Source organism: Cynocephalus volans, chromosome X (assembly GCF_027409185.1).
Source record: "Cynocephalus volans isolate mCynVol1 chromosome X, mCynVol1.pri, whole genome shotgun sequence".
Classification (NCBI taxonomy): Eukaryota; Metazoa; Chordata; class Mammalia; order Dermoptera; family Cynocephalidae; genus Cynocephalus; species Cynocephalus volans.
In genome coordinates, this window is record NC_084478.1 from 26,895,028 (window position 1) to 26,913,121 (window position 18,094).

At 36.6% G+C, this 18,094-nt stretch overlaps 1 protein-coding gene across 4 annotated transcripts in view; it reads left to right on the forward strand.

Annotated features, from left to right (window-relative positions):
- Positions 1 to 18,094, forward strand: part of PPEF1 (protein phosphatase with EF-hand domain 1) — a 124,937-nt gene that overhangs the window by 39,104 nt on the left and 67,739 nt on the right. For all 4 annotated transcript variants that reach the window (XM_063083376.1, XM_063083375.1, XM_063083373.1 and 1 more), the window contains exons 5-7: positions 3,202 to 3,329; positions 5,906 to 5,966; positions 14,884 to 15,047. In XM_063083376.1, coding sequence (XP_062939446.1) covers positions 3,202 to 3,329; positions 5,906 to 5,966; positions 14,884 to 15,047 — 353 coding nt within the window. The remainder of the gene's footprint in view (positions 1 to 3,201; positions 3,330 to 5,905; positions 5,967 to 14,883; positions 15,048 to 18,094) is intronic.

The window sequence follows — 18,094 nt, forward strand, 5'->3', positions numbered from 1 at the left end:
GGAATTGTCAAGAAGATATCTGAACTGTCACTAAATTGTCACTAGATTACTGAACAAGAACTCCAAGGTTTGCAGAGGTTAGCAACTGCAGGAAAGTTCCCACTCCTAGGACTGAGAGAACAAAGGGAAAAGATTGGAATGATCACACTTTAGACACTTGGAGGAGGGTCCTACAGAACTGAAACTCAGACCTGTAAGAAGGGGTGCTGCTCAGCTGGAGCTGGTGTTTCAGGGTTGCCATGAGGCTCATTTTGCAAGTGCTGGATAGACTAAACTGGACCTAGCTGCTGCTGCAGGAGGGAAGAGCAGTTGCTGGGTTCTACTAATGGGAACAGGAAGCTGACAGGAAGGAGTGTGGCCCTTGTCCCTCCTTCTACTGCCCCTATTGGCAGAGAACTAACAAGGAACAACTGGCAAAGCTGGAATGGGGTCTGCAGAGTCCCAGCCTCAGCACCACTGAGCTGACTGGAGAAGGGTGGGAGTACAGTGGAGACATGATAGCTTAATAAGTGGCATTCGTGCGCAGAGCAGGTACAGGAGGGCAACTGTAGGCAGAGATGGCTGATTACCAGCTGGGGGTGGGGTGCAGGTCAGCTTCCTGACTTTGCAGTAGAGGAAGTATAAGACAAAACTGAGCATGGCTGTATACCTCCCAAGGCACAGCGTCTGCACCTACTGGTAGAATAGAGCTCAGGGAATGTATTGTGTGCTTACCAAACAGAGCAGCCACTCCTCCCTTGGAGAGCAGGCCGGGATCCCCACAGGGGACTTGACAGAAGCCAGGCAGAGGATGGGAAGGAGGGGTTAGCTCGCCTGTCTCCCTGTGTGGGGGAGGAGTAGGAGTGGTAGGATACGTAAAGTGTCTAGCCAGTGCAGGCACATAGTAGGCATTCAATAAATGGTGGCTATATTCAAAGGAAGAAAAGGGACAAATAGATTAGGGAATGAAGTGACTGGCTATAGAGGAGAAGCCCAGGGTTTGGACTCAGAGATCATGAGTCCATACTAGGTAAGTGACTTTGAGTAAGATACTTTCCTCTCTGAACTCAAAGTATCTTTATGGGTAGCGTGGAGATGATTATACTTGTGAGGACTGAATGTCTTATAGTATATCCTTAACATATGGTAGCTCTTTTGATCTATTATTAATTATAGAAATAAAATAAACTTGGTTATTTATTATTGGTGTTGCTAATACTAAATAGAAAAGACTTTAGTAATCATTTATTCTACTACATCATTGTACAGGTAAAGAAACTGAGTCACAAAGAAAGGTCAGTAGCTCTGTGGAGGTTAAGAGCTTGGGCTTACCCAGGTCTGTCTCGCTGACTTACCCAACGAGTCAGACCTGGATTCATATCCTTGATGTCCGTTTCCATGTATTGGCTAAGTGAGCTTAAAGTTCCTCAATCTCTCTGAGCTTCAGGACTGCAGGAACTAAGACATTGACTGGTCCTCAGCAAGCACTCAGTAAATAGCACTGGAACTGCACCACTGTGCTTGGTGAATACGAGAATCCCTGACATGAGAGGTTGGTTCATCGTGACAGTGACTGTCACACAGGACAGGCCTTTCAGGTGCCTGGGCTCTCTACAGTGATATCATGAGGACACTTGCTTTTTCAGCCATGCTACTACCATACAGATCATGGTACTTGACCTTAGGTCTGTCCCCAGGGTTTTCTGGAAGCTGAATAATGAGATGAGAGTCTCTGAAACCCAAGAGTCTTGGGGAAGCTCAAAAATAAACATTTTCAGATGACTAGGTCCTGGCATATACTCAGTATACCACAGCAGTACTAAACCAAAGGATGCTAGGACTGGAGGCTGGATCCCTGCTTTCAGAACTCAAATTGTTCTTGTTATAGTCACCTCTTAATTTTTATGTGCTAACTGGGAAAAATAATAGCATGAATAAAAGGAGCCAGCTGGTGGTGTTGATTGCTCTTTACTCTAAAACTTGATGAGACATAAGAGACTTTATTTTAAATCTCATTATCTCACCTGATCTCTTTCTTCGATAATATAAAACTACAGGATGGTTCAAAGGTTACCGGCCCCAGAAGAGAGACAGTATGCCTGGATAGTCCACAAAAAAACCCACTACTTATCGTTGCCATGTATTTAGCATGTGCTTTACACCAGGCATTGGGCTAAACTCTTCACCTGTACTATTTCATTTCATCCTCATAGTAACTCTATGAGGGAGGGAGCTGTGTTTATTTATTCATCTGTCTTTTATCAATTGACTCTTGTGTGCAGAAGGTGGAATGAATCATACTTCTCACTACATTGTATATTGTTGTCATTGGTTTGTGCAAGACCCTTTCTTATGTTAATTAATTTGTGCATTCTTTTATCCATGTATCCCATGCTCATTCACCCCCCCATAAATAACCACTCTATTAAGTGTAGTGTGTGTCTTTTCCTTCATATATATTCTGATGAAACGTATATTGTGGTTTTGTGTATGTATATTTTTAATTGATATAAAATGGTATCATGTTATATTTCATTCTGTCTCTGACTTTGTAACAAGTGTTCCAACGGAAGCACTATGTTTTAAAGACCTATCCACATTGCTGTGGGTTTATCTAATCCATTGCATCCAGTTGTGGCATGATACTCCATGGTATGCACCCACCACAGGTACTAGTCTCTTTCCTAGCGATGGACAGCCAGGCTGTATTGGTATCAAACTCCCTACTGCCACAAACAAAGATGCAGTTGCATCCCCATGTGTCTTCTTTATGGACTGTCTGAGAATTGCTTTGGGGTATATAGTAAAGAACAGAATTGCTCCCTTATAGGATATACATAGATTTAATATGCCTAAGTAGTTCCAGAGGTAGGTGCTGTCATTATCCCCATTTTACAGATGAGGAAACTGAGGCTTAGAGAGTTTTAATGACTCACCCAAAGTCACATAGACAGTAATTAGCAGAGCTGAGATTTAAATTCAGGAAGTCTTACTCCAAAAATGTTCCTAATGGCTATGCTGTCATTATTCTCTGAGTGTTTGAAACTTAAAGACATTTTATGAAAAACATAAAGGTCAATCTCATTATTTGGATTTTTTTATATTCTTAAAACCTAGGAATTCAGGTGGACTGATATTTTTTTTTTTCTGAAGCACCTACTTCCCCCCAGTAGCTGCACAGTAACTATTTCTCTCTGACTTTCATATCCTGTGGGTCTGCAGTGCTAAAAGCCGCATTGATCATCCAGAACTGGTACCGAAGGTACAGAGCTCGGTTGAAGGCCAGACAACACTATGCTCTCACCATATTCCAGTCCATCGAATACGCTGATGAACAAGGACAAATGCAGGTCTGTTTTGCAAGTTTCTCTCTTCTTTTGGTGAAATACTTCTCTTTACTTCTTGTTATTGAAAGAATGAAAGTTTAGGTCCATTATAAGCTGAGGAACCTTGGTGAAAGGCGTTACTAGAGGATGTAGTGACATTGTCTGAGAATTGAGACAGTGTCATTTGAGAAGAGGATGGTGTTTTTCAGTTTTGAAGTTGACATTTTTTAGAGGGCTGCCAGATGTCTAGTTAACTAATAAAATAGTCTTATCCTATTTTGGGGTATATGCCCTAATAGAAAGTAAAGTTAGTTTATGAAAGAAAAAATACTTTTACAAGTTAAAAAAAGGGAAGAATTTCCTGGGAACAAACCTATGAAAGTTCTAGAAGAAAATGTACATGGGTAAGGAAGGCCTTTTTAAAACTTGCATAAAGGATACATAAATCTAGCTTTAATGCTCATTAATAAAAAAGGTTCTTTCTTTTAACAATAAAAAGATCTTGGAAAGATCTCCAATATAGTTGTTAATGAAAAAAATCAACTTGTAGAACAATATATGGAGTTTATGCCATATATGTGAAAGAAAATTAAACATACAGTAAAAGTCTGGATAAAGATACACAGCAAATTGTTTACAGTGGTTAATTCTGGGGACAGGAGTGGTATTGGTAGATGGGTAGGGACCTCTCATTTTCATTTAGTATTGTTTGTAGTTTTTAACAATCATATATTTATGTATTACATTATAATCTTTAAAATAATTAAGAAAATTTCAAAAAGAATTAAATTGCTGGCTTTTTCATGGCAGCTATGAAAATGATATACTGTGATTCAAAAGATGCTCCCTTTACCGTGATTTGGAGCTCATAGCATTGGCTATCTTTTTAAGCACTGTAGCATAAAGTGATGAGCATACAGGTAGAGTGAGCCCCCAAATTGATATGCTTTATACACAGACATTCTGCTATCAGTACTTTCTTTTCTATGGACTCTTTTTTTTTTAAAACTAATAGCTTTGTTGAGATATAATTTGGATAACATACAATTAATCTATTTAAAGTGTACAATTCAATCATTTTTAGTATATTCACTGACTTGTGTATCCACCACAGTCAATTTTAGGAAATTTTCACCATCCCCCACAAAACTACATAGTTAGTCACTCCCCATTCTCCTCTCCCAAAGCCCTAGACAATCACTAATGTGTTTTCTGTCTCTGTGGCTTTGCCTGTTCTGGCCATTTCATATAAATGGAATCACACAATATGTGGTCCTTTGTGTCTGGCTTCTTTCACTTAGCATGTTTTCAAGGTTCATCTATGTTGTAGCATGTATCAGTACTTCGTTCCTTTTTATGGCTGAATAAAATATTCCATTGTATGGGTAGACCACATTTTATTTATCCATTCCTCAGTTAATGGATCATTTGTGTTGTTTCCTTTTTTTTTTTTTTTTTTGGCTATTATGGAAAATGCTGGTATGAACATTTGTGTGCAAGTTTTTGTGTAAACATATGTTTTCAATTCTCTTGGGTATATACCTAGGAGTGGAATTGCTGGGTCATATGATAATTCAGTGTTTATCTTTTTGAGTAACTAACCATTTTCCAAACCAGCTGCACCATTATACATTCCCAATGGTGTATGAGGGTTGCAATTTCTCCACATCTTTTGCCAACACTTGTTATTTTGATTATAACTATTCTACTGGGTGTGAAGTGGTATCTCATTGTGGTTTCTAGTGACACTTAATTGACAAACCCATCAACAGCATTAAAATCATACATTTTGATATTTGTATGGAAAGTCTTCCTTCAACTCCCAAACCTTCTCCCAAAGAGATTAAGTTCATTAGCGTTCACTCTTCATAGGAAGAAGCGCTTGGAGGAGAAATTATTTGTGCTGTATAAATGCAAGTCTTTGCAGATAATTGGTAGGCACAGAGGCACCACCTAGTTGATAGTTGGAATGCTGATGGATTTCCGCCTTTCCCTTCCTCCCTTCCTTTATTTCCCAAATATATTTAGCATTTTAGTTCCCCTTAACTCTTAATCTCACCACCAAAAAGAAAAGAGATCATAATGAATAAAATTTAGTAGCTATCTTAGGTTGGATTTTCTAGAAGCAGAGTCTCGGACAAGGATTCCGGTACAAATGACTTATTGAGGGAGTGTTCTTAGAAAAAAAACCTGTAAGGGAATGAGGAAAGCAAAGATAGAACAGGGGAAGAATCTAGGCACAAATGTGCTTTCTGGAGAAGTCTGACCTCAGCCTTATCCCATCAGGACTTCTCAAGTGTGAAATGCATCACAGTTTGGCCCAGGAGGGCAAGGGAGGTGGGGGACTGGGCTGTTGTACCCTTCCTTCAGTCAGCCCCCCAGGAGGGGCGTATATATATCTGTGCAGCTCTGGGTGTGGTGCTGCCTATCTGCCACAGCAGCCCTCTGGAGGCAGGTATAGGTGTGACCCTTAGCACCTGTAGCAGCTGGGAGATGAGTGTCCCAGAAGAGTAAGGGGACTTGCATGGAACACTGATAGCATTTGCCACAGTAGCTGTTTGGGGTTCATTAATTGATTAATGTATTTTTATTTTGTCCAGCTATCCAACTTCTTTTCCTTCATGTTGGAAAACTATGCGCTTGTATGTGAGCAAAGTCCACGTAAGTAAAAAGTTTAATCTTTTGAAAACTAGTCATTAAATATTGAATTGCCCTTGTCAAGATATGCAAATTCTGAATATGGGAGAACACTAAGAAATTTAAAAGATGCCCATCTCTCTTGTCTGGTGAAATCAGTTCAACTGGCTTTTTTCCCCTCTGGATGGTGTCAACTAAATTGGCCATTTAATTTTTTCACTTTTCAAAAAATCGAATTAGATTTCATCCAACATTCGTTTGTTGAATACCTTCTTTGAACCACAACCTATTGATGCACAATGGTAGCTTAGTAAAGAGGATCTTATTTTTCCAGCCACCATAAATAAATAAATAAGTGAATGAATCAATGTGTTTATTTTTCATCCACAAAACTTTTCTGCTGAGAGATCAAAATATCTTGTTTCCTGCAGCAGATCTGGGGGGAAATGGCAGGTTAAACACAGTTGGCCCCATCATGTCTTTGTTTTCTGCTTGCTCTATGTGTGTATGTGTGTATGTATCATCTGTCTGTCTATGTATCTAGCTGTATATCACCTGACTATCTATCCAGGCTGGAGATGTAACCACTTAAAAAAAATTTTTTTTGGCAGCTGGCCAGTACAGGGATCTGAACCCTTCACCTTGGTATTACAAGGTGGCATTCTAACCTGTCTATCTGTCTATCACCTGTCTGTCTGTGTGTCTGTCCATCCATCCATCCATCATCTATCTACTTCTATCAACTATCTGTACTGTCTATCTATCTATCATCTGTCTATCTGTGTGTCTGTCCATCCTTCTATCCATCTATCATCTATCTACCTCTATCAACTATCTGTCTATCTATCTATCTGACTATCTATCATCTATCTAGTCATTGTGAAGCTGAGACAGGCAATATAGGTGTGGTTCAAAAATGATTTTAAAGTGATAATTATTCACAAGGCATGTATTTCTCTTACAAATTAAGATCTGCCTGTTGTTATCTTTATGGTAGATGCCAGACTTAAAAATTCATTTTTCTTTAATTTGGGCCAGCAATTTTTTGCTCTAATTAAAATGTTTATGGCATATAGGAGCATTTTTTAAATAATCTGGTAAATACCCTTCAAAGTGGTATAAAGAATGGTGTTTTAATGGCATTATTTGAGCTAAGTACATATGTATAAAACTAATTAGAGCATTTAATGATCAGTAGAAGCTTTCTGAATGGTGGAATAGACAAACCTGTGGAGTGGGGAGTGGGTGGAAGTGGGTACTTTGTCATCTTCTTTTAGATAATTGCAATTTGAAGACAGTTGTTTGTGCTTCGTGTTCTTTGGCAAAAATGTTTTTGAGAGGAAATATAATAATGATGAAACAGCACTCTTTCTGCTAATGACCTACTATTTCAATTTGGACTCACTTCATCAGAATCACTGTGGAGTTTCAGAGCTACAGATGGCTGGGTTCCAGCCCAGAGATATTTACTCAGACTTTATATTTTTTAAAAATATGCATTAAAAAAATGCTCCAGGTGATTTTAAAATATAACAAAATATTTTTTTTTTTTTATCAGAGAAGGGGATGGTGGTATAATACTTTTATGTAAACTTTTTCTTGAAGTATAATATACATTACAAGAAAGTATACAAATTATAAGTATATCAAACAACACATTTTCTCAAAATAAGCACACCCATGTACCCAACACCCAGGACAAGAAATAAAGCTTTATCAGAGTCACAGAAGCCCCCAGTCCTGCCTTCTTCTAGTTATTACCCAATCCCATTCCACCCAGTAACTACTTTCTTTCTTTCTTTTTTTTTTTTTTTTTTAAAGATGACCGGTAAAGGGATCTTAACCCTTGGTGTTGTCAGCACCAACACTCACCCAGTGAGCTAACCGGCCATCCCTATATGGGATCCGAACCTGTGGCCTTGGTGTTAGCAGCACCACACTCTCCCGAGTGAGCCACGGGCCGGCCCCCAGTAACTACTTTCTTGACTTCCACCTTACATTAGTTTTGCTTGCTTTTGAACTTCTTTATATAAATGGAATCATACAGTATATATTCTTTTGGGTCTGGCTTCTTTTACTCAATATTGTATTTGTGAGAGTCATCCATTTTGTAATTTGGTCATTCTTATTGTGAATAATATTCCATTTTATGAATACACCATAATTTATCCATTCTGTTGTTTATAGGCATTTGGGTTGTTTTCAGTTCAGCAATTTAAATGGTGCTGCTGTGCACATTCTTGTATGTGTCCCTTCTGGTAAACATATGTATTTATTTTTTTTGCTGCATACTCATTTACTGTTATCTATTGCTTTAAAACAAATCACACCAAAATTTAGTGGCTTAAAAACAACAGCCATTTTATTGCTTAAGATTCCATGGTCAGGCATTTTAACAGGGCTCACTGGGAATGGCATTTCTCTGTTCTATGTGGTATCAGTTGGGCTCACTCCTCTAGGTCACCTGGGCAGGAAAGTCCAAATGGTTTTCTTCACATGTCTGGGACTTTGGTGTTGGCTATTAACTTGGTTGCCTCTATTCTTTTTATGCAGCCTGTCTGTCCAGCAGGATATTCTGGACTTTTTTACATGGTGGCTAGGTCCAAGAGGGGCAAAGCAACAGCTCCAATGCCTCTTAAGGCTTATGTGCTAGAACTTTGGAAAATCAGTTCTGCTGTATTTTCTTGGTTAAAGCAAGTCACAAGGCCAGCCACAGATTCAAAAGGGTTGAAAGATCTCTTGCTGAGAAGAGTGACAGCATTACAGTATAAAAGGATATGGACCCAGGGAGGCATGATTCATTGGGGGCCATTATTATAAAGATGTACCACAATCCAGGGATGGAAGTTTTAGGTTATAGGATATATATGTATGTTCTGCTTTATTAGATACTGACAAACAGTTTTAGAAGAGCGTTGTAACAAACTATATTCCCACGAGTTCCAGTTGTTTCATATCCTCAGCAATACTTGGAATTGCTTATTCTTTTCATTTTAGCCATTCCAGTGGGTATGCAGTGGTATCATATTTCTGCTTTAATAAAAAATGCTTTTCCCTGGTGAGCAATAAAGTTGCTCACTTTTTTGTATGTTTATTGGTTGTGTAGACATCTCATTTGGTAAAATGCCTCTTCAGGCCTTTTGCCTATTTTTCTATTGGGTTACTGTCTTTTATCAATTTTTAGGAGTTCTCCAACTATTCTAAATATGAATTTTATTAGATAAATGTACTGCAAATATCAAATATCTTCTCTCAGTCTTTAGCTTTTATCCCCTGGTCTTTAAATGGTGTCTTTTGATTAACAGACTTTCTTAATTTTAATGTAGTACAATTTTTTATTCCTTTATGGTTAGTGTTTTCTGGTCCTGTTTAAGAAATCTTTCCCTGATATGAGTGTGTACACACACACACACATACAAATATATATACACACACAACATATTTATATCTTTATTTGTGCAACAGTAAATACAGGATAAACCAGAAAATAATGACGTTATTTACCTACAGAGGATGGGTGGGAACAGGTCAGAAAGAATGGGATGAAGGCGGAGCGACACTTCTCTGAGTACATCTTTTTGTAGTTCTGACCCTAGAATCATATAATGTTTCACATACCTCCCCCCCAATAATAATTAATTAAAAACGGGAAGTGTATGTGTGTGTCTAATCTCAAAATAGAATATATAATATGATAGATTAACCTAACTGTGTTACAAAAGAATAACATAACTACCTGGAGGAGATGGAGAAGAAACATACTAACCTAAGTAACTCTGGAAAATAGTATTTTAACCCTAATGTGCCTTGAAGAGGTTTCATTTTTATTTATCCTGCTTCAGGTTTGCTGGCCTTCTGTGATATCTAAGTTGATATTTTTCATCAGGTTCAGGACATTTTCAACTATTAATTATTTAAATATCTTTCTTTTCAATTCTAAATATCTTTTTCTTTGTGAATCCTTCTGCATTTGAACTTAGAAGGCCTTGAAATATTTAAAATTTGTGTTACTATGTATGTATTTGTAGATGTTTTTATGGTTTGACTTAAAAAATTTTAACACTTTATAAAGTTTGAAATTTTTTTATTAAACTAAATAAGAAAATTTTGATGTCCAGTGGTTGAGAATAATTAAAAAACACAACTACAAAGAAAATTTACAAGTAGTTAACCAATTTTTCCTCAATATTTATTTGATAATAGATCTTTTCACTACTGATTTGTAATGTCGCCCTCATAATATATTCATTTTAAAATATATAATTGGGCATATTTCTGGGCTGTCTATTCTCTTATACATTTCTCTATTATAGAGTTAGACTCACACTGATTTAATTATTATAGTGCAGCAGAAAAAGAGATTTACAGGTTATTGCTGTAGGTTGATTTATGATGGCCCTTTGGTGGGAGAATTCCAGACATTCTCCACTTTGGCCTGTTTAACTGAAGTGCTATAATCCCTAAGCAGGGTGTTTTTAGGAACCAGAAGGTTATTTAACATATCTAGATATCAGGGCCAGATTAATGGTTTTAACTCTGAGACACAGAGTATCTCAAGACATTCTAGGTGTCCCAAAGGTGAGAGGTGACCTGAAAGCAGTACTTGTCCTTGCAGTCTTACCACCTCTTTTGTGAAAATCAATTATGCCAGTTTTTCTTCCTGTCCTACTACTTAAGGAGCTCAAAGCCAGTTTGTAGGACTTGATGGAGAGCAGAGACTCCTCACAAACATTCCCAGTCTTTTTCCCACAGGCAGAAAGCCAAAGTTGCCATAGGTAGCAATAGGTTTAAACAGAAACTGGTGGAAGTGAGGAGTGGGATGGAGTGTGTGGAAATGTTTTGACTTTTCTTTCTGTTCCCCAGATCAGCCAAAATGTCCTATCAGACTATGTATTTTATACGTGTTGTTGCTATGGTAAATAGGATATTTTTCCCATTATATCTTACTACCATTGATTATTGGTAGTATTTAGTAAAACTTTTGATTTATATCTATGTATCTTATATTGTGCTACTATTGAATAATAATGAAATTATTATTATTACTGATATTTATTAAATGTTTACCATGTGCCATGTATTTTAGTGCCTTAAATACACTATTTCATTTAGTCTTCATGACAAACCAGTGAAATTATTATTATTATCATTATTATTATCATCCCCTTTCTGTAGAATCTGAGACTTATAGGGTAATCTCCCAAGGTTTTTCATCTCATAAGTGGGAAAGCTGTGATTCAAACCAGTGTGATTAACCTTTGTATTATATTTAATTCTATCAATTTTGGGAATTTTTCAATTGATATTCTTGAGTGTAGGTATCTAATTCCACAAACAACTTTATTTTTCTATCTTTCTATCCAATAGTTATTGCTCTTATTTCAGCTTCATGTCTTATTGTGTTAGCCAGAGATGGTAGAGCAATGTTAAAATGAAACAATGAAAGTGGGCGTGCTTGTTTTGTTAATAATTTAATGGAAAAACCATTATCGTTGATTTAAATTTTAAAAAATGTGTTAAGGAACTGTTCTTCCATTTATAGTTTTCTGAGTTTTTAAAAAATCAGAAACAGGTGTTAAATTTTATGAAATGTCATTTTAGCATCTATCAGCTTTATCTATGGACATCAATGGTTTTGGTACAGATTCATAATTGCGAAATGAAATAACTATAACTGTGGTCCAATTGGTGCTTTTCTTTTTCCAGCAATATGTAGAGCTCATTTTTAAAGTGACATGTGAGTGGTAGAGGCAAAAATTGTTTTTGTTTTTTAAGTTATGGGCTTTAAATTTTTTTCTGTCCAGATTTTGAGTCTGTGCTAGGTAAAAGAAAAGATTGTGTGTAAGGGGTATTTATTAGGTATTTTCTTTAGAACAACTTGTAAAGGTATCATTTGGTTATAATTCATGATCTTATATTTAATTAGTTTACATTCATGTTGACAAAATTGTAAATCAATAGGTAAGGATTAATTCTAATTACATGTTGCAAAACTCTTCATATATTTTTGACATTCATTAAATTATTATTATTAGTTATAATAGTTATAGCCCACAGGGAGAGCATATGCATTAGCGGTGTTAAAGCTTTTGATTGTTTTCATATATGACATATATTAGCTGTTGGAAGAGAATGTTATTCATTTTTATGTTGCTAAAAACCAGCAGCAGAAGAATTATGATTTGCTTTTGACTGATATTTCATGTTGAGTAGTTTTAACTAAGAATTGCTTTAGGAAAAGGGTGCTTTTTTATATATTTATCACTGAACTTTTAAGGAGTGAGGGTTATTAAATCTATGGAAGAAAGGGCCAGACTGAGCTTATTTTTTAAAAAAAGAAAAACAATATTTTTAAACAAGGCTGAGTTTTAATAACTGGAAGTGATGGAATTGACCTGAGGTGTCAGTTAGCTGATGAGAAAGGAAGAGATGACAGAGCACGAGTATGCAGTAAAAGTGTGGTGTTTAAGAGTTTGGACTTGGAGCCTGCTTGTCTGAGATTGAGTTCCATCTCTCCCACTTACATGCTGTGCCCCATTTTCCTTGTGTATGAAATGGGGATAATAACAATACTTAACCTCATCAGATAGTTGTGATCATTACATGAACATGTATGTGTAAGGAGCTTAGAACAGTGCCTGGCACATAGTAAGCATTCAGTAACTGGGAGCTATCATCATTATCAACATGATGCCATAGTAAAGGTGTGGTTTGCGACCGAACCTGGGCAGGGGGGGTTGAGTTTTGAAGGATGAGGAGAAATTATCCGAAGAGGAGAAAGAAAGGGTAGTCTAGGGAGAGGGAACAGTGGGAACAATAAAGGTAGAAATGTCAAACAATAGAGTGCAGGAGTGGAAGAGGAAATCTTCTTCCTCAGTGTAGGGCAGATGTGGGGTCTAGGGGTGACATTTTAGATTAGAGGAGACTTCAACTGTCTTTAATTGTGGGATAATGCTGAAGGTATAGGCAAGAGAGAAAGTGACTAATGGGGTTGCCAGGCCTCTGAGAATTTGGAAGGGGTTGGGATGAGACATCTTCATATGTATATCTACATCCTCAGCCTCTCTTCCTCCAGCATCCGGGTTTTCAAGTCAGGTGTGCGTCAAAAGCTATACTGCCTTTCTCATGAATACTACAATCATGTCATAAATCCCTCCCCTATCTAAAAAACAAAATCCCCTAGTTCTGACAAAATGTGTTCCATATTCACTTCATTTCTTAGAGTCTGTAACAGAAAATAATCTTCACAACTCTGTTAGATGATGTAGGGAAACTGCTGGGATTTTTTGTGGTGTTTTTTTTTTTTTTTTTTTTTGGTGGGGGCGGGGATTGGTCCTAAATTCGACTTCTTATAAAACATCATCAGCCAACCACCACCAAAAAATATTGTGGTACATAATAATTTAGAAAAAAAAATTTTTTTAATTACTAGATATTATGACTTACTTTAGAAAAAAATTTTTCAAGTTTAAATCTTAACTGTAATCTCTCAGCATAACTGGATCATGAAAAATATGTATTCTGTCTATATCTGCTATCATCATACTTCCCAAACATGACTACTCTTAATATTCAAAAAGATAGAAACTGTTTGCAGTGGACTTCTGATAAATGGCCTTGGTAGCAATTCAGTGTTAATGAGTTGAAGAGTATATCATCATCCTCTGGGTCAGTTATCTGTTACTGCAATTATACTGTGTATTAAACAACCACAATACCTCTGTGGCATGTAATAAACATTTCTTTTTGCTAACAAGTCGGCAGACTAGCTGAACACTTCTGATAATCTTGGCAGACTTGATTTGGCAGCCTTTTGGGTATTGGCTGGAGCTCACTCATGTGTCTGGAGGTCTGCTGGCTGGTAGCTGATCTAGGACAGCCTTGGCTAGGATGACTTAGCTCTGCTCCATATGGTCTCGGATCTTTCAGTAGGCTAGCCCAGGCTTTGTGGTAGTGGCACAGATCCAAAAGAGAGAGTATGGAAGCATACAAGGCCTCTGGAGACCTCGGCTTGGAACTGGTACGTATCACTCTACCACATTTTTTAGTCCAATGAAGTCATGAGCCCAGCCCAGCCTGAAGGGATGGGGAAACAGACTCTTGATGGGAGTAGCTGCAAAATCACATTAAGAAGAGCATGGATTGAAGTTGGGATATAGAATTGGAGTCACTTTTGCAGTCAATCTACTACATCCCCTTTCATTTTCTTCACCTGAATTGTCTGGATTTCGGTTCTTGGGATGACTGTTTCATGGGCAGTCTAGCAAGAAGAGACCCTGGGTATCAACATCTACTAAAATGGGCAATGCAGGCAATCTGTTATATAGAAATGTCTCTGAGAGAGAGAGGCTCTTTGGGTATTTCTGCCTACTGTTTGTCATTTAACTTTATCTGCTTTCTTACCAAGAAAAAAAGAAAATCATGTCAGAAAATTTATTTTTATGTAAAGAGAGAAACAAATAAATTACAACTAAGTAAAAATCCTCTGAAGTGTTTAACAGGGGAAAAATTGAATGTTGCAGTTTAATTTTCTGTAGATCCTGAATAGCAGCAGATGTTTGAATCAAATACAACACATTGTTATGTTTTCAACCTTATTAATAAAAATCTGAGATGTAAGAATGGGCAAAAAATTCAGAGCTGGAGCTTTGAGCGTCAAAATACCTTGATCGATCAGTTTTCCCTGTGACTCTCCCTCCCCTCCCCACTGCTTATGGACTCCTGTTGTGGTAAAATGTCTACCCAGGAAGGGATATGGTTACCCATGTGACTGTAACTACTGATCTCAGAATCAGTTATTCCTCATGATTATATGTGGGTTATATTGGTATTTATGACCTTTAGCACAGTGCCTTACATGGCTAGGTATTCAAGGAGAATTAGAATGTTGATTCCTGCCCTGTCTGCTCTACCCTCCTCAATTGTGCCTTTTATTTTCCAGAATTAATAAGGCGACTTTTTGAAAGCACCCTCCAGGATATCAAGGATAGACAGGACTACGTGGCATTGATAGATGTCCCAGATTCCTATGATGGTCCTCGCCTACAATTTCCTCTCACTTTTACTGATATTGATTTACTTATTGAGGCCTTCAAGCAACAACAGGCAAGTGAAAGCAGATGCTAACCTGATTCTTGTACATAACAGGTATTCAATGACTATGGTATTCCATGACTGCCTGTTGAATGAATGAATGGAAATAGTACAGCAGAAATGTATTTCCTTGGAAAAATGTTTCACATTAACTGATAGCTACCCTGCTACCCATTAAATAGAAGTCTCAGATGCACAGCAAGCTCCTCTTGATAGGCTTACAGCGTTTCCTTTCTTTTTTTCTGAGATATAAATCACATACCATGAAATTCACCATTTTGAAGTATATAATTCAGTGATTTTTAGTACATTCACAAGATTGTGCAACGATCACCATTATCTAATTCCAAAACATTTCCATCACCCTGAAAAGAAAGGCCATACCCATTACCATTCCCTCCCTCCCCACCTCTGGCAACCACTATTCTACTTTTGTCTCTGTGGATTTGCCTATTCTGGATATTTCATATAAATGAAACTATGTAATATGTGGCCTTTTGTGTCTGGCTTCTTTCACTTAAGATAGTGTTTTTAAGGTTCATCCATGTCATAACATCTATCATTACTTCATTTCTTCTTATGGCTGGATAATATGCCATTGTATACCACATTTTGTTTATTCGTTTATCAGTGGATGGACATTTGGATTGTTTTCACCTTTTGGCTATTATGAACAGTACTGCTAAGAACATTCATGTACAAATTTTTATATGAACATATGTTCCCAGTTCTCTTGGGTATTCTACTAGGAGTATTCTACTAGGCCATATGATATCTCTATGTTTAACTTTTCCTGTAACTGCTAAACTGTTTTCCATAGTGGCTGCACTATTTTACATTCCTACCAGCAATATATGAGGGTTCTATTTCTCCACATTTTTGCCAACACTTGTTATTTTGTTTTTGTTTTTATTTTTATTTTTATTATAGCCATCCTGTGTGTGTGAAGTAGTATCTCATTGTGGTTTTGATTTGCATTTCCCTTGTGACTAATGATGTTTAGCATCTTTTCATGTATTTATTGGCTATTTGTATACTTTCTTTGCAGAAATGTATATGCAGATCCTTTGCCCATTTTAAAATCAGGTTATTTATCTTTTTACTATTGAGTTATAAGAGTTCTTTCTAGAGGTAAGATCCTTATCAGATATATGATTTGGAAATATTTTCTCCTGTTCCGTAGGTTGTCTTTTCACTTTCTTGATAATATGTGTTGATGCACAAAAGTTTTTAATTTTGATGAAGTCCAATTTATCCATTTCTTCTCTTTGGTTGCTTGTGCTTTTGGTGTCATATCTAAGAATTCGTTGCCAAATCCATGATCATGAAGGTTTACCCCTATATTTTCTTCTAAAATTTTTATGGTTTTAGCTCTTATATTTAGGTCTATGACCATTTTGAGTTAATGTCTGTCTATGGTATGGGGTAGGGTTCAGCTTCATTCTTTGCATAGTTGTCCCAGAATCGTTTGTTGAAGAGACTGTTCTTTCCCCATTGAGTGGTCTTGGCACTCTTGTCAAAAATCAACAGGCAGTAGATGTATGTTTTTTTCTTTTTCTGTACTCTCAATTCTATTCCATTGTTTTATGTGTCTATCTTTATGCCAGTATCACACTATCTTGATTACTGTAGCTTTGTAGTAAGTTTCGAAATAGGGAAATGTAAGTTCTTCAACTTTGTTCTTCTTTTTCAATATTGTTTTTGCTATTTGTGGCCCCTTGCAATGAATTTGAGGATCAAATTTTCCATTTCTGCAAAAACGTCTGTTGGGATTTTGATAGGGATTGCATTAAATCTTTAGATTGCTTTTGGTAGTATTGCCACCTTGACAATATTAAGTCTTCCAGTCCATGAACACAAGATGTCTTTCCATTTATTTATGTCTTCTTTAATTTCTTTCAGCAATGTTTTGTAGTTTTCAGTGGACTAGTCTTTCACCATTTTGGTTAAATTTATTCTTAGGTATTTATTCTTTTGGTTGATACTGTAAAAGGAATTGCTTTCTTAATTCCTTTATTGAATTATTAATTAATTATGTGTTGATCTTGTGCTCTGCAACTTTGCTGAATGTACTTATTGGCTCTGGTAGTGTGTGTGTGTGTGTGTGTGTGTGTGTGTGTGTGTGTGTGTGTGTGTGTGTGTGTGTGTGTGTGTGTATTCTTTGGGATATTCTACATATAGTATTATGTAATCTGTGAATAGAGATAGTTTTACTTCCTCTCTAATTTGGATGCTTTTATTTCTTTTTCTTGACTAATTGTTCTGGCTGAAACTTACAGTACAATATTGATAAGCAGTGGTGAAAGTGGACATGTTTGTCTTGTTTCTCTTTTTTCTTTTTTCTGTTCTCTATTTCATTTATCTCCACTCTAATCCTTATTTTCTTTCTTCTGCTAGTTTTGGGTTTAGTTTGCTCTTCTTTTTCTAGCTCATTAAAGTGTTAATTTAATGTGTTAAAGTTAAAGTGTTGATTTGAGATCCTTCTTTTTTAATGCAGGCATTTATAGCTATAAATTTGTCTGTGAGCACTGCTTTTGCTGTATCCCATAAGTTTTGGTATGTTGTATTTTTGTTTTTATTCATCTTAAAATATTTTCTAATTTGTCTTGTGATTTTTTTTTTTTTTACCCATTGGTTATTTAAAAGTATGTTGTGTGATTTCCACATTTTCATGAATTTTCCAGTTATGCTTCTGTTACTGCTTTATAGTTTCATTCCATTTTGGTCAGAGAAGATATTTTGCATGATTTCAATCTTTTAAAAGTTATTGAGGCTTATTTTGTGGCCTAACATCTGGTTTGTCCTGGAGTATGTTCCATGTGTACTTGAGAAAAATGTGTAGCCTGCTGTTGGGTGGAGTGTTTTATAGATGTCTGTTAGGTCTAGTTGTGTATGTGGTCTCTGAAGTCTCTGTTTCTTTACCTTGTATTCAGTTAATGTTTTGACAGAGATTTCCTTGAGCAACCAGGAGCCATTAAAAAGAAACGAAAGAAAAGAAAAAGAAACAAATTTCTCTGTCTTTACAGATTGGCTCTGTACTGGGGCATTCCTTCACTACT